Source organism: Callorhinus ursinus, unplaced genomic scaffold (assembly GCF_003265705.2).
Source record: "Callorhinus ursinus isolate GAN/ISIS: 27379988/994484 unplaced genomic scaffold, GSC_fseal_2.0 scaffold7, whole genome shotgun sequence".
NCBI classification, from domain to species: Eukaryota; Metazoa; Chordata; class Mammalia; order Carnivora; family Otariidae; genus Callorhinus; species Callorhinus ursinus.
Window position 1 is genome coordinate 59,777,856 of NW_027397069.1, and position 27,757 is coordinate 59,805,612.

Below are 27,757 nucleotides of genomic sequence, written 5' to 3' on the forward strand. Positions count from 1 at the left end.
AAGACAAAAGGAAGAGACTGCATTTTACAATATTTATACCTTCTACTTTTCTATTAACTATAGAGTGCTTGTAGAATGTTAAATACTCAATCTGAATTACTACCCAGAAATAGTAAAGGAAGTAAGAATTGTCATGCCACACAGTCCTACTGAGCTTTAACCTTCTGCGCTCAATTTAGCTCTGAGAGTGAAACCCACGCTTAATTATTTACCATTGCTACATCTTACATGAGTGTAGGAGTGTTAACAGCACTGACTCCATCCTTGGCCCTCCATCTTGTTCTCCACACTGGTGTACAGAGGTCCCCACTTGAGATAACAACCTTATGACCTCACCATCATGCCCCTCACTCCATACAAGCTTGGGATTAACATCTGGACTGGGCAGAGAATAGAGGCAGAGAATAGCTGTGTAGGGATCTTTCACCCACCCATTGCCCCTGTCAGTAAATTACCCTGAATAAAACTCTGTGTAAACGATATGGAGTGGCTTGCTTTGTTTTTCTGTATTAAAGTAACTTCTCAGTATAAAGGATACATTATTGACCCTCCTCCACCTTCTAACAATGAGCAAAAAGGGCTAAATTATGTTATCTTTTCTTGGTTGCATCCATAGTGAATTGAACCAGTTTACCTGAGAGGCTGAGGCTAGAGAATGGGCAGGGAGAGATTAGGTGCCTAGAACTTGCCATGGGTCTTTTTCTTAGATACAACTGAGCAGGCATCGGTGAAGCTGGAAATAGTCCTTAGCAGGTGAAGCGCCAGTGGAGGTATGACAAATAGGATTCCATTACCTTGAGTACCAGTCAATACCACAACTAAGACTCAATTTGCAAAGAAGCCCAGGACCTGAGGGGATGGACTAACACTTAGGGAAGGTCCAGCAGTGTTGGTAAGGACTCAAAAGAATTCTCTGAGAGCTAGTAATGAGGGAACTAAGGTTCAGAATTAGGAGATCCACTCACTACACAGGTAATGCAATCACAAGAATTAGGGGAGCCTGATAAAAACCAGTTGCTGAGAAACTAAATGGCCATTCAATAGCAGAGTAAGGGCAAAATGTGTAGATACAGGATAAGAAAAAATGAGCATAAGTTCAGGAACACATTTATCAATCCCTTGTGATTTTTTTCTGGTTATTTTATCTCAATATCCATCCCAAGGGACACTAAAAATAGTGTTTACCCCAAGGGGTTTTCCTAAGAATTAATTGACTTCATACATGTAAAACTTGAGATAGTTCTTGGTATGTACGGAGTTCAGTAAGTGCTGTTGTTCCTGTTGCTATGTTGTTTGGTTGTTTTAAGGGACTGGGGTTTCAGATAGAATCTTAATCTCTGGAGATCTAATAAGGCAAGAACAAAATTCCTAGGGACATGAAGGGACCAGCTTCATTCAGAAGCAGCCCTAATAGAACTATGGTTCCCACCTGCCTAGACCAAAAATTGGTTGGGAATGTGGGATAGAATCTAGCCTGAGGGTGTTTACCACATCTGATTTGCCACTGAAACCATTAGTATTTTCATTGCTTATCCTTTTGCTGCAGCTTCTGGATGTAATACTTAATGGCTGTGTGACCTTGCAGAAATTTTTAAACTTTTCTGAGCCATAGAAACTTGTCTTTTCCTGTGACTTTGTGTAGTTCTTTCATATTCCCAAATTAATACAATCACTTAAAAGAACAGCATTTGATAGGCAATAATAAGGGTCACTAATTGATATAGAACAAAATTGGGATAACAAAAATTCTAAAAGATGTAACAGGAAAGTCGTTGTGTAAAACTGACCACTTATTCTAAGTGTGGAAACTAGAATAGAATGGGGAGTTTTTTCTCCTCTCCATGCCTTTAAAAATGATGTTTCCTCTTCCTAGAATTCCTTGCTTCTATATAGTCACTGGAGAAATAACACTCAAATATTTAGGTAAAAGCCCGCCTCCTCTAGCAACCACCTTGTTGCCCTCCCATGGCATGCCTACAATAATGGCTTTGTCTTCTGAATCCCAAGGAAATATTATATAAATCTCTAATCTATCCTGGAGAATTTACCACATGGTATTTATTATTGGTTATAGACAAAGCTCCTTCTCCACTTGATAGCATTCTCCCTGAGGTCAAGGATTTCTTGCTGTTGCTTTAGCAGCTCTACTGAGATCTAATTTACATACATTAATAATTCACCCATTGGGACTGGGTTTTACTTGACTTTATATCCTCAGCCTACCAAATAGTCTTGATCTGATACAGAATACGTTGTAATAAATCTTTTTTGAATCTTCCAACCAACATATGGAGGAATAAAGATTTCTAGCTGTCATGAAGCAGATGTGAAACTGATGCACCTTAGTGAACTAATTTGTCTTATGATTGAGACATTTGATCAGGTTGTCCTCTGTTGCTCCACCCACTTCATGTACTTTTCCTTTTAAAAATATGCCCTCAGAGGAGAGGACATTTCTTCACCAAAGGTGACCCCTTGCCTGAAACTGCAGTGGACTAATAAAAATAAATTAGCTTCAGGATTTACAACTTGGAACCTTGATAATAGCCTCACCGTGTTATCTTCAGTAACTGGAAATATGGAGAAAGACAGTCTCTTTTTCTTGTTTTAAGAATAGAGAGAACAATGGATTTGAAAACAATCATGGATTCAGCCTATAAAAACACACAAAAATTATATATATCAGAGATTACAGGGGAGTCTAGTTCTGTCCCCCAAAATGCTAAGACCTCTCATGGTAATGTTAAAATGGTTATTCTATGGCAGATTATAAATCAGTAAGTAGGAACACTGTTTCCTGCTTTTATATTTCCTCCAAATGCTTCAAATGAAGGTTATATGAAAAATTAGTGTCATATAATAACCACCCCGCTTAGGGGAAAAAAACAATATAGACTGTCTTTTTTACAGGTATAACAAATAAAGATACATGTGGGGATTTGTAAAATTGTATTCCTAATAAGAAAATTCTAGCTCCACCATAATGATAAACCTATGTATTTTCATTATCCAAACAAAAAATATATTTTTGCTTAATAAAAAATAGCACTTTGTAAAAATAAAAATAATCAAGTTAACTTCATAATATAATTAATATTTAGAGTGAAATCTACAATGGAAAATTCTAAAAACTGTATGATATTCAAAAACACGAATTGCTCTTTGTGGTTACCATAAAATAAACAGATTTGAAACTATTTCTTATAGTTGTGTTTATCTGAACAAGTAATATATTTTGGAAATAGCTTCCTTAGAAACCTCAGTGGTATGTAATGAAACACCCAATCTTTGACCAAGAGCAGGAAAATCATGTATCAAAGCAGAATGCAAATACTCTAATATTTATAAAAACTAAGTAAAAAATTATAGAGCTTCACGGAAATATGAATATCATTTTGTACAACTTTAATGGAAGAATAAAAAGGGACAAAGTTAGAAATGCGTTCAAGGTCACATGGTTTATTGGCCGAGACAATGACAAATCAGAAACTAATAGAATCATAAAGCCTAACCATCATAGTCATTAAAGATTATCCAATTTATCCATCTATTTAGTTCCTGAATCTTCTCTACAACATTCCCATAAGTTGTCTGTTCGGTGTTTGGATACTGTCAGCAAGAGGGAGTTTACTAGTCCTTGAGGTAAGCGTTCAATATTTGAACAAATCTTACTATTGAGTGACCACCATTTTGTTGAGAAGAAAGCTTTTTCTTCATAATTTCTACCTCTTGGTCTTAGTTCTGGTTTTTGGAGTTGTGAAAAACATGTCAAGTACCTTTTTAAACATGAGAGTCCTGCTAATTATTAAGGACAGCAGAGTGTTACTTTTTATAAAATAAACTTTTACTTTGTGATTAAAGACTTTTTTTATTAAAACCATTGTATTCTCTTTATCAAAAACCTAGAAAGTGTAGGTCAGAACAAAAATCACCAATTATCCATGGGTCACCTTCCTTAAATGTGAGTGTAATTACCTCCTTCTTATAGGTTTTATCATTGTTGCAGATGCTAATCTTTATTGTATTGAAAATTTTATCCATAATTAGCACTTACCATAATGATTTTTTGCGTGACATTAAGCTTTAATACATATTATTTTAATAGCTACACATTTTTATTAAATAAATATTCAGCGTTTAATTGAATTCTTCCTGGTATTGGCTCTTCTTTTGTATTTAATCTGACCACATTTGGCATGTAAGATGTTTTATCATGCTGATAAACTTCTCAGTTTTAGAGGTCAGAAACGTAGAATGCATTTTTTTTTACGATTTTATTTTTTATTGTTAGAGAGAGCACGAGTTGGGGGAGGAGCAGAGGGAGAGAAGCAGACTGCCCATTGAGCAGGGAGCCCGATGAGGGGCTCCATCCCAGGACCCTGAGATCACAACCTGAACTGAAGGCAGACGCTTAACCAACTGAGCCACCCAGGTGCCCCTAGAATGCATTTTCAGATGATATTTTCCATGTATATTTCTTTTTCTCTGAGGGGGCTGTTCTTTTTACTCTTTGAATCTTAGTGGTTTTCTTTTCTATTTAATAAACTTTTCAGTCATATGTATTTTGAATAATTTCCCTTATTTTGTTTTTTAACTTTGCATATTATGTGTGAATATTAAGATATCTTGAATTCTATGTATCCGTAAGTCTTTCTCATAGTCATTCCTCCATTGTTTTTTGCTTAGAAAACTCTTCCCTATTGAAATTCCATTTGTTTCAATATTTCACTTTTGAATTCATTTAGAATCCTTTCATGGTGTTCCAAAATACTTATTTCCAAATTTTTAACCAGTTGTGTCAATATTATTTATTCTTTTTTCATTCCCTGCACTGATTTGGCATGCTTCCCTGTTGAAACACTACTCTACAGTATATGTTCAAGTATCTTTCTCTCTCTCTCTCTCTGTCTCTCACACACACACACACACACACACACACACACACACACACCACCACCACTACCACCAACATCAGTAACATCTAAGCCACATGGTATCCTTTCTTACTTCTTGCCATAATCTAATTGGTATTTTAAAAAATAAAGCAGTCATATATTTAGCAAAAATTCTATATGTGCATCCAAATTTAAGCATTTTTATATTATTTTTGCTATCACTGAAAGATTTATTTCTTTTTGTTTGGGCTAGAGACTTAACATTACCACCATGACAGTACATAGACACACGCCGGCACACACACGTGTATGTACACACACACAATTTTAGAGACTAAAGGTTGGCTATGGATTGTAGGATCTGAGTGTGGTAGGGTACTTTGATTACATTTTGTTGTTGAATAAGTCATTTTTGAAACTAGGTTAGTTTGTCTTTCTTTGTCTAACTCTGTAAATTACTTATTTGGGATGTGCATTGTTTCTCCCCACATTTCTTCTTAATGTTGCTCTCTTTACCATGTTATGCTTTCATTGTCAATAAGCCCCGTAAGCTACATCTTTGACACAATGAAAGAAGTACAAATATTTCTGGGATAGTAACAGCAATATGTATACACACATCCTTGTCACAAAATGGCATACATATTCCTCAAAAACTTCAAATTTTACAAAATTATGGAAAAAATAGAGATACGGGAAAGACAGGGTAAGATTACTTGAAATATATTCAATACTATAATAATATAAACATATTAATAAACTCAGTAAAATATGAGCAGACATTTAAATCCCCATCAGCATCATACCACCATCAGAGTCTGAGAGTTTTGCATTCTTAATCACAGGGGTTAATGTTTCCTTTTCCTGATAGAGACTCTTAATGGTACTCATTTGGTTTACTGGAAGATGATCTCTTAGTTTCCACTCTTGCAATTCCAAATCAATTAACAACCCAAGTGACCTTTACTTTTTTTTTTTTAAGATTTTATTTATTTGAGAGAGAGAGAGCACAAACTGATGGGGAGGGGCAGAGGGAGGGAGAGAAGCAGACTCCCCACTGAGCAGGGGTTTGATCCCAGAACCCTGAGATCATGACCTGAGCCGAAGGCAGACACGTGACTGAGCTACCCAGGTGTACCCCCAGGTGACCTTTAAAAACGGAAATTGGATCAAGTCACTCCCCAGCTCAGAGCCCTTCAGTAACTTATTGTGCTTAGAATACATTGTGCAAGACTGTTGAATCACAGATCTGTATCTCTGAAACAAATAATACAATATATGTAAAAAAAAAGAAGAAGAAGATAGCAGGAGGGGAAGAATGAAGGGGGGAAATTGGAGGGGGAGATGAACCATGAGAGATGATGGACTCTGAAAAACAAACTGAGGGTTCTAGAGGGGAGGGGGGAGGGGATGGGTTAGCCTGGTGATGGGTATTGAAGAGGGCACGTACTGAATGGAGCACTGATGAACCATGGAACACTACATCAAAAACTAATGATGTAATGTATGGTGATTAACATAACAATAAAAAATTTAAAAAAAACTAATGATGTAATGTGTGTGAATAAAAAATCTAAAAAAAAGAATACATTCCAAAATCCGTGCCCCACATTCTGGGCTACAAAGTCACCTCCTCCACTCTTCCCCTTCCTCTCTATACTCCAGCCAAACTGGCCTCCTTCCATACTCTAGAACGTTCCTCCTGCCTTACAGTCTTCTCACTTTTGGATCCCTTTAACAGAATGGTTTTCTCTGCACTTCTTACATTTTACTTAGCTAGCATTTCATCATCTTTCATGTCACAGAGGCCACCCCTGACCACCCTACCTCATGCAGCTCTCCATCTCTTCCCCTCCTGCCATGCTTCTTCATAACCTCTCACCGTTTGTTTCCACTATAACCTTAACAAAATTTTAATTATTCTGTTGGCCCCTTTGCTTTTTTAAACTTTTGTGGGTCTTCTCCAATTGATCATAAGCTCTATGAGCGCAAAGATCTCGGCTTTCAATCACCATGGTATTGCCAATGTTTGATACACACATTTTGACACATAGATGTTCAATCAGTATTTTATTCATTCAACAAATATTTATTGTGTACTTCTTATACACCAGACTTTTTTTTGCACTGCACATATATCAAATGAGTAAAAGAGATAAAAATCCTTAACTATTTAAACAATAAAAAATATTCTTTTTTAGTTCTATACTTTCTGTATATTGATCTTATGATCAAATATGGTCTTTGTGTGAAAAATCTTCTGAGGCTGTATGCATGAGACTGATTTTATTTCTTCCTACATCTAAATAATTTTAGTAAGTTATGAAATTCTAGCTTCAAACTTCTGTTTTATTGGGGGAGGAGGTTGCTTCCATATTTTCTAAAAATACCTCATTATCTTCTAGCCTCCAGATTTGCTGTTAAGAGGTCTGATGTTAGGGGCACCTGGGTGGCTCAGTCGGTTAATCATCCACCTCTTGGTTTCAGCTCAGGTCATGATCTCATGGGTTGTGGGATTGAGTCCCACATCAGACTACTCACTCAACAGAGAGTCGGCTTGAAGATTCTGTCCCTCTTCCCCTCCCCAAAGATATTCAGGGAAGAAAAATAGGTAAAAATTAAAGCATTTCACACAAGCTTAATGACTGTTGACTGGAAGTCCAGTTATTCACTGTTGCATTTAATGGGCCACTAAGAGCTAAACCAATTTTATTTTTTTAAAGATTTTATTTATTTATTTGAGAGAGAGAGAGAATGAGAGATAGAGAGCACAAGAGGGAAGAGGGTCAGAGGGAGAAGCAGACTCTCTGCTGAGCAGGGAGCCTGATACAAGACTTGATCCCAGGACTCCAGGATCATGCCGTGAGCCGAAGGCAGTCGCTTAACCAACTGAGCCACCCAGGCACCCAAAGAGCTAAACCAATTTTAGACAAGCGATTAAAGCAATTTGGTCCTGTTAATTTTATTCCTTTACCTAAAATGGCAGTGGAATAACTCTAAAAGTATGGTTAGTAATTCATTGATTCATCAACAATTTTTGGCACTTATCATTTGCTTAGCACTGTGGATGCAAAACTGTGTAAGTCACAATCTCCTATACAGTAAATAAGAAAAGTTCTAAATCTAAGAGGTCCACAGAGTCTATGAAGACCCATAAAAAAAGGCCATATAACCCTTCCTTGAGAGGAAGTGAAGAAAAATCCTCAAGGCTATGATACTTCACAGGTTTTAAAACTTGGCAGGAGCTGCCAGAGGCTCAAGGGGAGGAAAGGTATTCCTGTTGTAAAGAACAGTATGAGAAAATGCTTAGAGCTATAGTAGCCAAGTAGTTTGTTAGTGTAAAATATGGTTTTCCAGGATCAATCTTGGGAAATATGACTAAGAAGGCATTTAAAAACCAGATCATGGAGTCTGGTATTCTGTAATAACGTCAGTCTGTTTTCCTGTGAATGATTATCAGTCACTTAAGAATTATAAAAGAGTGATTTGATCAGATTCACATTTTGGCATGATTAGGTATGTGGCATTGTGGAGGCTAAATAGAGAGGATGTAAGAATAATATCAATGAGATGATTTAGAAGGATATTGGTGTGACTATGTAAAAGACAATGAGGAGATAAAGTCAGTCAACAGTATGCACAGGAAATGCTACAGAGCAGTTGAAATATGGTGAGTAGGACTTAAGAAATGATCCTTACTATTATTTAATGTTAGTTGACTTACCTTTAAATAGCCACTCATAGTGACTAATGAGTACCACATTGGACAGCACAGGTCTAGAACTTTAGAGAAGTATGGCCCATGAGCATGGATTTTAGAACATATTTAAAACATATGGCATTTTTTAAAGACATATATGGGTTTTATGGAACATTTCAAATAATGAGTAATGGATGAGAGTAGCTAATGAGAGTGACAGTTGGAGGAAAGAGCCATGAGCAGAATAGGCTGGTAGTAACATTTAACATTTAGGCTTTAGATGGGAGGAAAAGAAGCTGGAGGAACTATGTAGTGAGAGGTCATATTGAGGTTGAAGGTAGTGCATTAGAGAAGAGTATCCTAGAACTCAAGGCGGGGATGTTTTATTTACAAAGATTCAATTACAGGAGGCTGCTAGAAAGCTAAGTATTATGTAGCCTGAAGAGTGCCAAAATGTATCTGGCAACTAGCAAGACATGACTGACTTTTAGAAAAATATTTATTCCATGATGGCGATAAATGCCATGTTGGAGTGAATGAATAAATGGCAGATAAGCTTAAATTTTATAAAATAAAGAAAACCAGAGATGAGAGAGAGAATTGCCAAAGATAATTAGAATTTTAAAATAACTAGGTGAAAATTAAGTACACTTGTAATTTGAGAAGAGTTTGGTTTGCGGAGAGAAGTTTAAGATCTGAGAGAAGGAGGGGATTGAGGTGAAGTTTTAGAGCAATGGCAGTGGCTGAATGTCAGGCAGCTGGGGAGAGGATATCTTTTCCTCTGAAATTTCAGGGGAAGACAGAAATAGATGAATGTGCACACCCTAACTCTTGGGGTGAAAATTCAAACGTTGACAGCCATATGTATTTTCAAAACATGTTTTCTAAATCCTCTGAGATAAAGATCAAGATAAATAAAATTTTTGCCCTGCAAATGCATTCTTCTAGGTGTGTGTTTTTGTGTTTTGTTTTGTTTTGTTTTAATAGGGATACTTAGGGCTTAATTTTAAGTTTAGTGCTTCTTAAATCGTAAGGGCTTCAATTTTAAAAATAAGCATAATCCCGACTTCCTCTGTTAAAATCTTAGGATGTCATAATATTTAGTTAGTAAAGTGTTTTTCCTTTCATTAAGTAATATAACATGAACTTCTTGAAATTCACAGAATATCCTTAAAACCCTTCAGAGGAATTTAGTAGTTCATTGTGCTTTTACAGAGAGAGAGAAGAGAGAACTTTGTCAGTTAGGTTTTGGTCAAGCTAAGTCACAAAGCATTTCAATGAATTATGTGGCACTTTTGGTACAAGACTTAAAACTACTGAAATGCGCATATAGTATCCTGCCTGAGGAAAGTAGGAAAGGGTCTGGAATTCAGAATAGCAAAAATCCCAGCATTTGGTGTTTTTGTGAAGTATGTATCATGTCAAAGATTAGAGATAATGTACTGTACCCATAGCCAAAAAGAACTCTGAATTGGATTGAATGTGAATAAATTATCATGGAAAATGTCATTTCATATAAGAGTACAGAAAAAGTACAAAAGCAATTTAAATATGTGTAATAGTATCCTAACAAAAAAATGGGAGTCAAATTTCTCACTGAGCCATGAACTCACACCTGTAAACATGAATTTTTTGACAGTTAACCATTGCAAAAAGCATTGCTTTTTATTCCCTGGTTTACTGTCAAAAGATTCATGCTTACAGGTGTGATTTCGTATATATATATGAAAAATTTATTTAACTTTAATAATGTCTACTCAAGAGTGGAGATTTCTGTATATTTTCTTTATGTTGTTTGGAAGTCCACTGTTCTTTCCACTGTACAACTAAGTCCATCTGCAAGAAATATGCCTTCTAATTCATATAAAGATGTAGGACCTTTGTTTTTCTGTTTCTGTTGCTTAGATAATTGTGGTTCTCACATCTAGTGACTTTTTTTTTTAAATTTCTCTTGATGGCAAGGTGTAGCTCTCTCCAGCTTTGTGATTGTTTTAATTTCCAACACGTTTATGGAAACTAAAATTTAGGTTAATTAAAAATTCACACACAGAATTTGAGGTTTTTCCCATCACTTCCCATCTCTCTTCTGAGTCTTTGAAATGTAACTTGATGAAACAGTCATTTCACTTCTGGATGGTATGTTATAAAGGGGGCATTGAAATAAATTCTGTGATTTCATGGGGGAAAACATCTTTTCCTCCCCAGAAAGCTCATTCTGAAAGTGCAGGACCAGGAACAGGCTTTTATTCACACACTTTAGGTCAGGATCTTCACTGGACTGAGCCTCCTATTCTTTCACAGACTTTCTACCCAACAGCAATTCCAGAGTCGCTGACCAGTGTGTTAGCTCAGGAACTCCATCAGCCTTAGCACCTTGCACTCACTATTACATTCATCTTTCACAGTTTCAAGAAGCTAAACTTGATTTTTGTCCTTCTATTAGTATCCCTGCATCTCAAGTAATCTAGTACAGAGACTTATCTAAAAATTATATAATCTTCCTTACGTTTTTAAAGTTTTAGCCAGAATTGTTTTATGTGTATGTGTTCTATATTCCGTTGTAAATAATTAAATTTCATTATTTAATGTATTTAAATTCTTAACATATTTAATATATTTCAAATCCGCCCATCCTTCCCAATTCACATCGGGTTTTATATTTGTTTCAAATCCGAGAAATTGAAAGAAGACAGTACCATTAATAGAAGGTATTTTTCAACACTAACTCTGATTCTTCTCACTCATTCCATTGATAGCGTTGTTTGCCTCACTTTATGGATGGCAAAACAGGTTCCCGAATGTAAGGTCTCATGCCCAGTTCACATTTTAAATACAGTATTGACTAGAATATGTCTTCCTTTCAAGGAAGTCTCACATTTTAACACATCCTCATGGAGTTTACATTTATGACAGTTATCTGGATTAAATGAAACGGATTTTAATAAATCTAATTTCTTATTATCTATCCTCCTCTCCCCCAACTTCTCTAGTACCTTCTATGTTGTCCACCAATCCCTTCATTGTCACCAACATCCTGAGGTTTGGAAGGCAAGCTATGCTCACCACTATACCACCAACACACACCATCCTGCACTTTAAACACAAGAAGTCAAATGCTATTTACTGTCGGGGCGCCTGGGTGGCTTAGTCAATTAAGTGTCTGCCTTCTCCTCAGGTCATGATCCCAGGGTCCTGGGATGAAGGCCCACCCCCACGTGTGGCTCCCTGCTCAGTGGGGAGAGTCTGCTTCTCCTTTGTGCTCTCTCTCTGCCCCTCCCCTGGCTCATGTACATGCTCTGTCTCTCTCTCTCTCTCTCTCTCAAATAAATAAAATCTTTAAAACAAACAAACAAAAATGCTATTTACTATCTAATCCTCTATTTGATATCATCACTAATAAAACGAGTAAATGAAATAAAAATAAGATAAAAATGTTCCATCCTCTAGGCTGATTCCTAATCTTGACTGAGTCACAATTCAAAGTTCTGCTACTGTGTGTGTGTGTGTGTGTGTGTGTGTGTGTATGTGTGTTCATACCTTCATTTTAACCTGTATTTTTGGTAAGTCACCTTCAAACATTAGTCTTAAGCAAAACAATTACTCGGGGCAAACCTTGAATTCAACTCTAAAAAAGAATATTTATATATTTTTCCAAGAGTCTTGGGTAAAGACAAAGTGAGGAATTGAAGAGCGTATACTGTTGAAATAGAACATATATGCCACTTATTATCATTATGAAATATTTACATTGTAGTCCTGGTAAAATTACAGCATGAAGCCCATTGACATTGATTCCACATGCTCTTACAGATGCTGACATGGATTGGGAGGGAAGTGCTGTTGTTCCAGATCAGAAAATTATAATGAGATATGTAGCATCATAATGATCTTGGTTTATTATAGTTTTAGTTATACAAGAAAAATATTAAATTGTCCTTGTTATCCCATAATATAAATCTATAAATTCTCTCCTATGATTCTAGTGAGTTAAAGTATCTCCAAATACTGAAATTATAATCAAGCTTCAAGCAAGTATCCTGCACACTTAAAATTAATAGATTTGAACACCAGTATCATTCTTCATTTTTCTCTAAAAAAATTAATATTGCCATTTAAAGAATTCACAACACCCCCTATCTGCAGTTGTGGAAATGAATGTATATCATGCTCTGTAGTTGGTCATTAAACATCTAAAACACCAAAACTAGGGGTGCCTGGGTGGCTCAGTCGTTAAGCGTCTACCTTTGGCTTGGGTCATGATCCCAGGGTCACAGGATTGAACTCCACATTGCGCTCCCTGCTCAGCGGGAAACCTGCTTCTCCCTCTCCCACTCCCCCTGCTTGTGTTCGCTCTCTCGCTGTGTTTCTCTCTGTCAAGTAAATAAATAAAATCTTTAAAAATAAAAAAAAACACCAAGACTAATAAAATGTGAAATATTTGAGAAAAATATTCTGGATTATGAGATTCTTACATTTGCTTCATCTATGAAGGGGCCTTAATAAACTACTAAATCTAATAATCTAATAAAACCCAGAAAGTAACAAATTATGAAAAAAAAGTTTTATATATTATATCTTGAACCTAGATATTTGAGAAATTGTGATTAATAATCCGAACATCAAAAAGTGAAACAACTATTTGGTAACTGAAATGCCTATTAAATTGAGGTGGCATGCAAGCAATGTATAATTTCCCAAACTGAAAACATTACATTAAATATAATCACACTTGTTAATTCAACTCATGTTTAAAATAACCTTTAAAGTATTATTCAAATCAGGTTAATTTAGTCATAAAATGATTAGGTCTAAAAAGATCAATTAAGATGAATATGCATGTCCCGGTACCTAGAATCCCCCATTAATTTTAATTTAATAGTAAATGTATATAAATAAACAATTGAGTTGACTATAAATGACATAGAATAATAAAATAGTTCAGATCATAAGTATGAAATCAGGAACTAACAGCAATAAGAAATTTATATTCAAAACAATAGATTTTTCTGTAAATTTGTATCAGTAGTATGATACTAAATCAATATAGTTTCCAGTGACTTCATTCTTATCAATCTATCTTAAGATGATCTTTTATTTATTTAAAACAATTCCCTCATCTTCAACTGTATCTTTACTGTAACTTCCAAATAATACATTTTGCAATGAATATTTTCCTGTCATGTGCTTTATTGCTTCATGATATTAAGGTAATAGAATTAAGAAAATAGCATTTTCATAATAAACTCTTCCTATATTTAATCCATTTCTAAATTCTTCCTTTGGAAATTGAATTGCTTAGATTCATCTTGATCATTAATATCATTGGTTCTTTCCCCCTCAGTGAATTCACTTACACACGGGAAAAAAAAAATTATACTCATCAGGTTCAGTATGATATTTTATTGACATTAATGTTATGAATTCACATAAACTTTGATGTCAGTACTTACTAACTTTAAGAAGAGAATACATGACAAATGAAAAGCATTTTGCTAAGATCGTGATATTTCATAGTTTTGACAGCATCTGCATGATTAGCAAAATTGACAGTGAATGTACGTTTGAATATCCCCGATCCAGTTTTAGGACCTCAAAAAGATAGCCTTTAGTTTTCAAGGTTCTCTGCTAAAAACTGCATTTTGTAAATAATTTCCAAAAATTACAGGCATATCCTCTGACAGATGTCACTTTTAAAGTAACGTTTTCAATTTTTATTTCTCTTAGATTAGAACTTTGTAACTGGATTTCTAGGTACCTGAATAATGATTAAGTCTGTGTCCACTGTTGAAGGAGCAAAGAACCCTTATCATTTAATAATGGTATCATTGTTGTGATGTTGTGACAATGTTGTGGCATTATTGTTAGTTGTTAAGTGTGATGCATCATGATTAAAAAGTGTACTAGCACTAATCCTTGTGTTTTTCGGGTTCTGTTTGCACTTTCAGAGACAAGGAAATAGGATGGCATGAAACATGGCTCAGTTCTATTACAAAAGGAATGTGAATGCCCCCTACAGAGATCGCATCCCTCTAAGGATAGTCCGAGCAGAATCAGAGCTCTCACCATCAGAAAAAGCTTATTTAAATGCTGTGGAAAAGGGAGATTATGCAAGTGTCAAGAAATCCCTGGAGGAAGCGGAAATTTATTTTAAAATCAATATTAATTGCATCGATCCTCTTGGAAGAACTGCTCTCCTCATTGCAATTGAAAATGAGAACTTGGAGCTCATTGAACTACTTTTAAGCTTTAATGTCTATGTTGGAGACGCTCTATTACATGCTATCAGGAAGGAAGTTGTTGGAGCTGTTGAGCTGTTACTGAACCACAAAAAGCCCAGTGGAGAAAAACAGGTATGTGCCAGAGCACCGTTTTTGACAGATTTTCCTTGCAGAAGGTTTCTGTGGATATTCAAATTCTCTCCAGATTTTAAGAATTAAAAGCATGGAAATCAGAACTCTTAAGATAGAGAGCTAGTGGCAGCTACACACGTCATACCCTCTGACAGTTCCTAGTACTTGTGCCCCCTGCCCTGGCAAATCAGACCTTTAGGGAGAACTAAAGCAAAACAAAGGAGCCCACGGTGGCTTTGCCTTCATTGGAAACCTTTCTATGTAATTCCCAACCTAGAACGAACGCTGTTTGAGGCTCGGATCTGTGCGTGTGGGTATTTTTCCTCTTGTCTTTTCATTTCCAACATTCTACCACAGCAAGCTGAATCCGTTTGCTGCTTTCCTGTTTAATCTGTTTGCCTGTTCTGGGATTCTGCATCGTACTGCAAAAGTGAATTGGATCACCTAAGTTTGATATTGTTCATTAGCAAACTCTAGTGGATTCTTTTAAATTGAGGCAAATAAAAACAAAAAAGGATTACTAGAAAATAACTAAACCCTGGCTATAGATTTAACAGTATGCCAAAGTGTAGCTATATCTTAGTGTCATCGGTAGAAAATACACTCAAATGGCACATAATTCTACAATGTGTGGGTTTTTTTTTCCCTATCTTCCTATTTTTGTTGTTGTTCTTTGGCTTTTTTTTTTTTTTTTAACCACTAAGTAAGTGGAGAAATCATAAAAAGGAACGAATAAGGGATCTGTTTTTGTCTGTCTAGACCCTTCTGTCTGTGACTGCCCTGTATCTGAATTGTCTATTGGATCCCTTTTTCCTCTCGCACTGAACTCTTCACTTCCCTGCAAGTCCAATTGACTAATTGCAAAGACATTGCACATACTGCAGTGGCTCAAAATCTGCCTTTTAAAATAAAATCTTCAAATGTGTGTGATTCCACTCTAGCCATTTCTGCTGTATTGGATAATGTGCAACCTCTGCAAAGGACAGACTGTTTAGAAGCTACATTCTTTTAAAGCCAGCTCTGCTGTAGCTCCTGTTATCTCTGTTTTACTGGAGGACTTTTATCTGAATCCTTGCCATTTTTAGCAGAACAACTTCACGGCTGGGTGTCTCCTGAAAAAAAAATAACAACGAAAAAACTCTTGCTGTGTTGTCAGAAGCCTGTGTTCTATGGTACATTTTTATGCCTGCCCACCATTCACCCTTTCCCCTTACCAGAGCCCAAGCTTTCAGAAAGCAACACTCCACAAGGACAATACTTCTCTGCTTGTTGCTTTACTAGCTTTTTTGTTGTTGGTTTCATATCCCGTTGTTTGTATGTTACCTTCCCATTATATCGCTAAAATTTTACCGGCAGAAAATTCACCTGTTGCATATATCCTTTCAAACTTGTACAGACGTTGACAGGAGTGGGCAGGTCATGGTAATAGCTAAAGATATATGTTATATCCCAGGCTTTTACCACCAAGGGAAGTGCCCGACACAGATAGGAATGAGTAGGAGTCTGTTTTCATCTGTGTAAGTTCAGGTGCGGCTTTTGTCACCTTGTGATTTTGAAATTTCTTCCATAGTCATACCCCATGTTTTCTAACAACAACGACCTAATATTGTACACCCTCTTGCTTATGTCTATATAGGGGACCATGAGACAGATGTTGTGACTGTGGTCTAGATCATTTTAGATTGCACCAAGTCTATAGAACAAACTTGCTATTAAGTGTGCTTTTTACATTTATTACTAAGTAACTTTAGCTCTGTTTTCTAGAGAACACTGGCCATACATTTCAATGTCTCTTTAGCAAATGACATTTGTGCTGGCCAGAGTAATTTGGTGTCTGGAAAAGATATCTGCTATTATGAGAGTGTTTGTTGGAAGATATTCAACTTCTGAGCTCAACACTAGTCTCACAAGTAGGTCCTAGCTCCTTACAGGCACTTGATCTGAACCCTGGTTATTAACAAAAGGCAGTAAAGGTTTGCATTCGTCAGGAGTCAGAAATATCTCAGGCCATGTGTTTCTGGAAGATTTCTCTTGTATCTATTTGCTGGCCAAGAATTTTCCTTTTATATTTTTTTGTATTCTAGAATTCCTCTTCAGTGAAGGCACTAAGAATAAACAAAAAAAATATGTATCTTTTTGTTTGAACTTCATCATTTTGAAAGAACAAAACCAATCTACCACAGAGGTCCTGGTGCATTGTTGTTAGAACATATTATGTATATAATGTAGCACACAAAAGATGTTCTCCGGGCGGGGTGTGGGGAATACAGTAAATCCCATTAGAGCTTGACTGTTTGTTTATCTGTGACTGACTTACTTAGATAATACATCTCTCAGGTACAGCCAGCATGTTTTGGAGTAAGTTGCTGTAAATCAGTGCGTTGTATGTAGCAAATATGTTTTTGACAGGAATTTTTTTCCCTTACAAATTGTAATTTCTTAGATGATTCTTGTGATTGTTGTAAGCCATTTTATAATAATACACAAAATGGCTTTGTGTATTATTATAAAATTATAATATATATAATTTATAAATATATATTTATTTATGTATAAATATATATATATTTATAAATTTATATAATATATAAAATTATAATAATACACAATTTGCTGAATTTCTAGTCTCATGGGCATCCCCCAAAGACTCTGGGACACATTGCCATTAATTCTGTTGAGATCACTAAAGCCAAGTGTTTATACCTGAAAACAATAATATTCAAGTGGACAAAATAAACCTAACTTGTCCCGAAATGAGTCAAGAACGAGGATATAATATAAAAATTATACAAATCTGATTATTAGACCACTTACTTAAGAACTTAAAATGTGGGCACCTGGGTGGCTCAGTTGGTTAAGCATCTGCCTTCGGCTTAGGTTATAATTCCAGGGTCCTGGGATAGAGTCCCACATGGAGCCAGGCATCTGGCTCCCTGCTCAGCGGGGAGTCTGCTTCTCCCTCTGCCCCTCCCCCATCCATGCCAACTCTCTCTCCCCCTCTCTCTCACATACAAAGATAAATAAATAAATAAATTTTTAAAAAAGAACTTAAAAAGTGACAAATGTGGATTAGGAAATACACTCTTCTTTTGTAAGTTTGTCACATATTCATTTCTTTGTCTGGAAGAAGATGCAGTGTGTGGTGGCATCCTGAAGTCATAGGTTGTGAGTTTCAGATTAGTTTGTGTACATTTTCAGAGCACAGTTTACTATTTGCATATGCTTATTGTGCCTGGCCTTGTGCTGGATGCTAGGGAGTAGACATTGTTCCTATTCTTCGGAGTCTGAAGGTCTAGTTGTGAAGAAAGACAGGAAAAATATCATGGGAATATGAATAAGCGTGATCACAATGGAAAAGATGAAGGAGAAATAAACTCTTAGGTATTGACTGGATTTCGTAAATACAAACTATTAGTGGGTAGGGGACATGAAGGGGTAGGAGAAGGGCCTGAAGAAGGAGGAGGAAGGCTGTTTAAGGGTGTATACCTGGAAAAAGTTAACTCCATTTGCTAGGATTGAGACTATAGGACACGGTCTATAGGACCTGATTGAATATACTCAGTTTTTTATTTTGTTGAAATTGACATCTAGAAGGCAATTCGAAATTTTGGACTTAAAGGGGTCTGGGATTGATATATAGATGATAGTGAAGACTTTGAAACCTCTTGTCTTCCTATTACTCTGACATTGATTTCCTTTTCTTGCCCTTATAAATTGTTTAAATGTTTGTGGTTGTTAGCCTATTAAAAGATTTTCTCAATGCAGCATCTAACAAAGGTATTTCAGTTTTGCCAGATAAATAGATGGTCATAGATCATTAAATATTTCCTTCCATATTTAATGTAGACCAACATAAATCAAGGTATTGAGTCCTAGTGTTTTATTTTTATTTTGCTATTAACAAATGGAAAGAGTAATATTTCATTTCTTTCATACAGTAGACAGCTAGAGAAAATGTGATTCCCTACACTAAGGAGGAAGATGGAACATCATGTACTTTTTTTAAATTTTATTTATTTATTTGACGGAAAGAGACACAGCGAGAGAGGGAACACAAGCAGGGGGAGTGGGAGAGGGAGAAGCAGGCTTCCTGCTGAGCAGGGAGCCCGATGTGGGGCTCGATCCCAGGACCCTGGGATCATGACCTGAGCCGAAGGCAGACGCCCAACGACTGAGCCACCCAGGCACCCTGGAATATCATGTATTCTTACTGGGACTGTTCCCTTGTTACCATCATTACTCTGATATTCTCTGATAATTTTATTGACCTTTTCTTTAACCTTCTGAGTACCTTATTTCTCTACAGGGAATGACGGAGAGTGGCTTCTCAGCCCCAGTTTTGAGCCAATTGATTGGTTACTTGACTTTTAATTATTTCTAACAGACCTTTCTCTTTGATGTCATCTCAGACTAGATTCAAGGCCACATTCAATTTCAGTTTCAGCTGCTTCAGTACATGTCTATCAGAAACAGAGCTTTCTTTTCCATTCTCCACTTAGAAAGTGGTTCTCAGTCTTCAGCACCATTAGAATCACTGGAAGGGTTTAGTAAAACACAGATTGCTGGATCTGCTGGATCCCACCCCACCCGCGGTCTCTGAACCAGCAGGTCTGGAATGAGACCCCGGAACTTAGAGTTCCCACAAGGACATAAGGGATAGTAATGCTGCTGGTCAGGAGACAGCACTTTTAGAACCACTGACTTCGAGGAAGTTGAAAGTTATAGAATGACTGTGATTGTATATTTTATGTTAGGTGTGTATTGAACTATGCCATGCTAACCTGGCTTTCGGGAGATTTCAGTTAATACCCTTAAATATTAATGATTAAGTGATATTTATTATATGAGAGTCTCCCAATTTCACTAATATGTTTATTATACTTTTCCATTCTTTGGGAAGAAGATTTCGCTAAACATTACTGATTAGCTCAACAGTTAAGCCTTGAGTATTTCATTCGAAGAAATTTATTTTAAAGCTCTCTTAAAAAGAATATCAAATTTTTGGAGCCACCTGGGTGGCACAATTGGTTAAGCGTCTGGCTCTTGATTTTGGCTCAGACCATGATCTCAGGGTCCTGGGATCGAGCACCTTGTCTGGCCCCATGCTCAGCGGGGAGTCTGCGTGAGGATTTCTCTCCCTCTCCACTCTTTCCTCCACTCACTCTCTCACACACTCTCTCTCTCAAATAAATAAATAAATAAGTCTTTTAAAAAAAGAATATAGATTTTATAACTTCAAGAGATCTTGGAGATTACCTAACCGAATCACTTTATTTTACAAAAAAGGGAAAAAGGAACCCAGTGGAGTTGGTATTTGACCTGACTAAAAGGACTTATATAAATTTATAGCTAGAAAATGAAACTTGAGATAATCTGAATGATGATGATAATTGTCATTATAAAAGCAATAATAATACTAGATAATATTCATTAAGCCTTTCACTATGCTAGAAATTGTGATAATTTTGTACAAAGGTAGGTGTTATTTTTATTCCCATTTATAGATGGGGAAATGAAGGCATAAAAAGGTAAAACTGACATGTTCCAGACTACAAAGTCAGGAAATCAGTGCTGGAACTTAAGAGTCATGAAAGATAACTGTATGTTCTCAAGTTGTAGCCACCACACCAATATGAATGGGAGTAATTTAAATCATTACTCATCCTAATATGGGATAAGAGATAAATTTAAAAGAGTCTCTAGATCTCCATATTCAGGAGAGCCTGAGGATCTCTATCTTGAATATTATAATGTCATTTATAATCTGGTTGCCCAATAAATAGGAATAACAAAGTCATTCGAAGCTGGGAAGTGCTGGGAAGGAGCAGAGTTGAGGGATAGAGAAGCTGACTTCAAGCCCCATTCACCACTTGCTAACAGGACAAATCTCTCAATCATTCTGAGCCTTAGTTTTCTCGGTTGTTAATTAGAATCATAGTATGAATTTATTTGCTTCTTAAAGTCTGGTGTTCAAATTCTATAAAAGTATCTTACAAAGTAACATATAATAATAACATACTATACTGTTACCACTGTATTATGCCATAATCTGTCTTCCTGCTGACAAATATCTTAATGAGACAACGCATGTCGAGAAGATGAAGTTAAGTGTTGGCAATTTACCCTGTAAAGTGCATGACTTCTTTTTTAATTTGAAAAATGTGATCATTGGAAACCCTATTCAGAGAGAGCAAAGGAGAATTTAATTCAGTTTACTCTTTTCCTTTTCACTTCAGTGCATGTAGGGGAACATTTTTTTAAGGAGTTTCAGTAGACTGGCTGTTTCTAAAGTCACTACTTGTGACTTTAGAAACAGTGCCCATTATGTGATCAGAAAATCAGAGTCTGAAATAAGAGATTGGCATGAGCATATTTTGGTTTTTTTAAAAGATTTTATTTATTTATTTACTTGAGTGGGGAGGGGCAGAGGGAGAGGAAAACAGAGAATCCCAGGCAGACTCCATGCTGAATGTATAGCCTGATTCCAGGACCCACAGATCATGACCTGAGCCGAAATTGAGAACCAAAGACTGCGTGCACCACAAGGGGCCCCCGGCATTAGCACGTTGATGCAAATATAGATTCAACCTAAAATTAAAGAACTGCTGACTAAAATTAAAGAACATTTTTTTCAATCAATATGGGTACTAATAAATAAATCTCTGGCTATTGGGCAGAGAACTATGTTCTTAAAACAAATCTAAAATTTTCAGATTGAAACCATTTGTTTTCTGCCTCAAGACTTAAGATACCCTGAAAAATTTACTTTTAACTTTTGCATTCATTTCATTTTCCTCATTGGGCTTTGGAACTAGTAAATTTGCCTTCCTCAGTCCCGTGAACTTCCTATGATGCCTCATAAATGAAACTGTTTGCTAAGACAATCTGTACGCCCTAGTCTTCAGAGCACTCCTTGCAGAATGAAAACATTTACTTTCCTCAGTAGTTAACCAACTGAGGTTACCCTTTTCTCTGTTTTTATTACAGCCTGGATATCGACAGTAAGTGAACGGAAATATATGTTTAACCATAATCTTATGAACTATCAAAATTCAGAGAGCAAGACTGAGAGGAAAAGTGGGCAAGAGACAGAAATAAAGTATTTAAGATGTTCCCCCTCAAAAATACTTATCCTATTGTGTGACATAGTAGATAAATAATTAATTATACTTTCTTTCTATTCTGATTTAAGCTGTCAACAGGAAAGTTGTTTATAATATTGCCTAAATCTACCATTAATATGGAAAAGCTGAAACTTATCCCTAACTATATAAAGTAGTAACCAATATAAAGTATGTTTTATTAACAAGTACTTTGAAAGTCTAAAAATTAAATTGAGTCTTATTATTCCACAGCAAGGAGTTTAAAAGCTATTATAACATTGAGCACAGATTGTGTTTAGTCCCCTGGCAAATGGCAATCATGAGAGATATGAATAATTCTGTCCTAAGTGGAAGAATTTTTATAAAAAGTAGCCTATGTTGTACTGTTAATATGACGACGTGGCATAAGCTAACTGGTCATTCTGACTCATCATATAATGCACCATTTAACTTCCATAGTTACACTGACATTTTATTCTTCTTGAAGACCAGCCAATTATAAATAATCCCTTTGAAACACATGCCCTTGCTTTTTCCTTTCAGCATATCACACTTATTATGAAAGTAAAATAATAACAATCATTAAATATGTTTGGAACCCACAAAAGAAAAAGGATTTTAGCCTTTTCTGAAAATCAAGTGAAAAAACAAACCCACAAAACTTCAAGCAATTGAACAAAACTCCAAGCATTGAGACATTTCCATTCTACAGTGTGAATATATAAGGGGCGCCTGGGTGGCTCAGTTCGTTAAGCATCTGCCTTTGTCTCTGGTCCTGATCCCAGGGACCTGGGATCAAGCCCTGCATCAACCCTCCCCCCCATGTGCTCTCTCTCTCTCTCTCTCTCTCTCAAATAAATAAATAAAATCTTTAAAAAAATAAGAATATACAAAATAGAGCCCTTATTCCCCATTTTTGGACAGAGAAGGAGTGAGATATGGTGAAGAGAGTTGAGAGAGAGAAAAATTTGGATATAAGTCCTGTTTTATCATCTCGGGCAAATAATTTAATCTTTAGGGTCTTGACTTGCTCATAAAGAAGAGGGGGATTATAGTCCTTACTCAGCAGGTTGTTGTAAACATTAGCTAACACCCCAAAGTGCCTACATTAAGAGAGTTAGCTCAGTAAGTCCCTCCACCTTGATACCATTTGATCATTTTATATTTATTAAATTTAATTTAATTTAAAGTGTGTATATGCATTGAAGAGGCTAAATATTCCCCAAAGCAAATGTGTTGTGAAGTGTTAGTGCTAGTATGAAGAGTGAGTTTATGTTAAACTTAAAATAAGAGAGATTGAAGCTGATCTTTGAAATATGAGCTTTGGTGAAAAGCTCTTTTGGAGTCATTTTTATTAAATCCCCCCAAACCGTTAGAAATGTTGTGATGAAATCTAAAAATAATAACATGACGTCTCAGCAAACAATGTATTCATTGAACTTACTTAATTATAGTAATTTAAAAAATTAATCACCAAGGAATCACAGTGAGTCATTTAACAATTATAATTAATCAAATAGATAAGGTGTTAATATAATTGGGAATTATAAAAAAATATCTATTATGACTAGAATGTCTCATAACTGTTTTCAAAATGCCCTCTTTTTTTTCAATTTACTATATTGACTTATTCTCTGATTAGATGCAAAATAAGTAAAATTTTATTACTGTAAAATCTGAAACATAAGAAAATGAGAATTCAAGTAGTGTGGAATTTTAAATGTTCAAGAACCAATTTTTCAAGCAGTTAGAAAGAGTGCTTTCATTTTCATTACCACAATTTTTTCTTTATGCAGTAATTTTCTGGATCAGTTAACTTCTAGAAATATCAATGTTCCAAGTCACTGTTGTTTGAATCATGTATTAGAAACACTTGACAATAATTCTAAACTATGAGCTTAGAGCATGGGAGGACCAATTTATACACTACCTAGAGGAATGGGTGGTTTATGCCAGATAAGAGAAATTCATAATTGCAAATTTACCAACTGAATCCATAGCTTTTTTCCCCTTAAGTGAGATCATGAGTGAGTGGAGTCAGATTTAACTTTGCAGGAGCCTCACGCCTCATGTGTGTAACCTAATTGCAATATTCCTCCTTGGTTTCTGGATTTTCCTGGGGGAAATACATAGATTTGTTTGATTTGGAGATACCGGCTTAATTGTTAAGCAATTCTACTACCATTAGTTATAAATGTGAACTTTTAGTACAATAATATCATGATGAATAAAGTATAAATTAGAAATAATTATGCATTTATTTAGACTTTTTTATGTGTATTACTCCCTGCTCAGAATGTCAGTGAATCCTCAGTTAGCAGTATATTGACTAATTTTTCTCAAAAAGATACATAATTTGAAAAAGCAAATAGGTTAAATGCATTTAACCATTTAATAAATTTCTATTACATTATACTATAGTGGTTGTAGATCAAAGGATACTAATAAAAATTGTTAACAGTAATTGGGCATTTCAGTGTGCCAGGCATTCTCTTAAGACCATTTTACATTGTTGTCTCATACATCAGGAAATTGAAGCTCAGAGAAATTAAACAATTTTCCAAGGGAAGTCTGATTGTAGGTATTCTGTGTTCATGGTCTTTACTATGCCAAACTGCCTGGTTGCTTTGGCCATCAGATATATCCAGCAAGCTCCGCCCTTCAGAACATCCATAACCTAGGAGTACAACTTGGTCTTCGAGCAGCATAGAAAGATCTCTCCATGTCCTGACTCCACAGAAGCATCCTGAAATTCCTTCATACCAGGCTCCTCATTCAATTTTAAGTGCCTTTCAGTTACCGATTTAACAAAACTGGTCATCTGATGTCCTCAATTCCCCTTAGATTGTTGTAGGAAAAGACCGGCAGTAATGAGGGAACAGTGTTCGCACACTGAGAAATGGCTAGCAAGAGTTGAGACAAGCATATTAACAGGAGCGTAGAAGATGACACGTCAAGCAGAGCTCATCACAGCATTACCCTGTGCTTGGCCAGACACAGAGGTTGAGGGCCCAGAGAGGAGCTCGTCTTGGAACCTGACCAGGAGTCTGCAGAGAGGGACCCCGCCTCCTAGACTGGCAGAGGTTATTTTGCAGACAGCACAAATCCTTTTCCTCATTTATGTGTGCGATAAATTGTGAAACTTTGATGGAATGAAATATCCCTCTTGTTTGTTACCATCATAGCCTATACACCCCTTTATATTTCTTAGAACGTTATGTTGAGAATATGTATCACTTTTCCTACTTAGTGAACTTCACAATACCAAGAAGTATGTGTGCGTGTGTATACACACACACACACGTATATACACACACATACGTTTGTTCATGCACGCACACACCCTTCATAATAAAAAAAAAGGAAAATGGAACTGGTTTTCTTAAAATCATAGATAGTTGTTTAGGTTTGGAAGAGATTCTAAAGGTTATCTAGTGTGATCACTGTTACAGTGTTTATTATTTGTACTAAGCACAGGTAATATAGAATCACTATATTATTCCTGATAGAGAATCACTGTCTTCTGCTCCTTCAACTCTGCTGTAGCAGAGCAGAGGAGGACAACACAAGATGAAAAGACACAGGAAAGTTAGTAAAATGGTTTGGCTGAGCAAAGTTTCAATAAAGGGATTATGTACTTCCTCACTTACTCTTTTATTCTGTTGTTTTTAAGATTTCATTGTCTGCAAATGTGACCAAAATATTATGAAAATATGTTCATAAACGACTTTATAAAAAAATATGATCACAAAGAAAACCTTGACCGCAAGGAATCTAATCTAGCAATCGATTGCCACTTCGAGATAAATAAAAGTAATAATATATAATATGCATCCTCATCTATTTTGTTTTCTATACAATACAGATTTCTAGTTGCATTTAAAACTGCATTTTTGTGAGAGTAGAGGAATAGTGCCCCTAATGTCTAAGAAATATCTGTATTTGATTATGTAAGACACAAAAATTGAAAAACCTTAACATTAGTGAAAGAAGGAACTAGTATCACTGTGTTTCCATAAAATGATAAAAGTGTTTAAGTATTCAGTGGGTGTGATATTGGCATATTAGATGAATTTTTGTATATAATAATGTGATATACTCTTCCCTCTAAATAGAACCAATATAAAATATTTTTGCTTTGTACATATATATAACTATTAGCTCTACCAATGAAATGCTTAAGTTTTTAAAATTTTTATGTAATAAATTAAGTAATATTAAATGTTGCTAATTCATATCTCTCTGGCATACTTTATTCTAGAGTATCAGTGCCCATTAATCCTTTATCATCTGAGGAGCTTTTGCTTCTTCTGGCCTGACCTTAAATGACCAGTCTTAGAAAAATACACTTTAAGTAGATTCCGTTGAGTGTTTTTCAGCCTAAATTTAATGTCTAAACTGCAGGTAGTAATCATTAAATCATATGTTCCAGAAACACCCGTTTTGGATGAATTTTACTTTACTATACCATGTTCTACTTACCCCTGACCTAGGCTGCCTGATTCTCTCAACCAAAAAAGCAAAGATTCAATATCTAATTTTGAAATCAGAAAGAATTAAGAACAATTTTATATCATCCTCATCACCCCACCACACACGCACACACACACACACACACACTGACTCCTGGAACCATCACCTTATACAGGTATGAAAAAAGTGAAGCTTAGAGTCCAGGAAATTTGCCAAAGATGACAGATTATCTGTTCTTGAGCCAGGTGTAAAATTCGGTTTTTGTCTAGAATCAAATAGAAACATTTGTCATAAACATCACTTTAATTCCACTTTAAATATTTTGTGGAACAAGGAAAGACATGTAAATATAAATAAGTGTTTTAAGGCTTTGTTTTGCATAAGAAGAAATATTTCATGGTGGGAAAAGCTCGGGTTTGGAATCAGACTGGAATCCAAGTCCTACTTCCACTCTTTCCTACTTGTGTGAGCCAATGGTTATCTTGAACGTGAAAGGGAAAGGGGTAATGGCTACCTCTCACAATTATTATGCGAATTAGAAATTTGAAATATTTCATGTAAAGTACTTAATGTATTTACATTTGAAGCAGTATCATCATCATCATCATTCATCATCACACCCAAGAAGCATCTTCATACAAGAACCAAGCATGCCAATTCGATCTAAAGATTCACATTTGTATCACATTTCTAAGTTTTTATGATAAGGTTTCAAATATGCTAAAATAGACGTTGCGAGTCAAACTTGTTGAATTCTGGAGATGAAATCTCTTGGGAGGGGCGCCTGGGTGGCTCAGTCGTTAAGCGTCTGCCTTCGACTCAGGTCATGGTCCCAGGGTCCTGGGATCGAGCCCCGCGTCGGGCTCCCTGCTCGGCGGGAAGCCTGCTTCTCCTTCACCCGCTCCCCCTGCTTGTGTTCCGTCTCTCGCTGTGTCTCTCTCTGTCAAATAGATAAATAAAATCTTTAAAAAAAAAAAAAAAAAGAAAAGAAAAGAAATCTCTTGGGAAAAGCTTCCTGGAGATCCACATTATGGTTAGGAGGCCTGTGAATCCATAAGAGGTTGGATGGAGCCAAGAAGCTCGAGCCTTACTTCAACCAGGTCTAGAAGTCAGGAGAGAGGAGATTGGCCAGGCTTATAAAACCACAATGAAGTCTAAATAAATATAAACATGCTATTAATTATCAAATAAAATGTAGTTTCACTCTGAATAAAGAGAAAGAAAAGGAAAAATTAT

At 35.9% G+C, this 27,757-nt stretch overlaps 1 protein-coding gene across 9 annotated transcripts in view; it reads left to right on the forward strand.

Annotated features, from left to right (window-relative positions):
• The window catches only part of TRPC4 (transient receptor potential cation channel subfamily C member 4), a 199,777-nt gene that overhangs the window by 36,795 nt on the left and 135,225 nt on the right, over nt 1–27,757 (forward strand). For 7 of the 9 annotated variants that reach the window (XM_073894634.1, XM_025874532.2, XM_073894639.1 and 4 more), the window contains one exon: nt 14,541–14,945. The exons of 1 other annotated variant lie outside the window; for it this stretch is intronic. In XM_073894634.1, the coding sequence (XP_073750735.1) occupies nt 14,568–14,945 (378 nt within the window). In that variant the 5' untranslated portion in view covers nt 14,541–14,567. Of the gene's footprint in view, nt 1–3,555; nt 3,643–14,540; nt 14,946–27,757 lie in introns of all 9 variants that reach the window. One more of the 9 variants, XM_073894637.1, reaches the window with a different exon arrangement.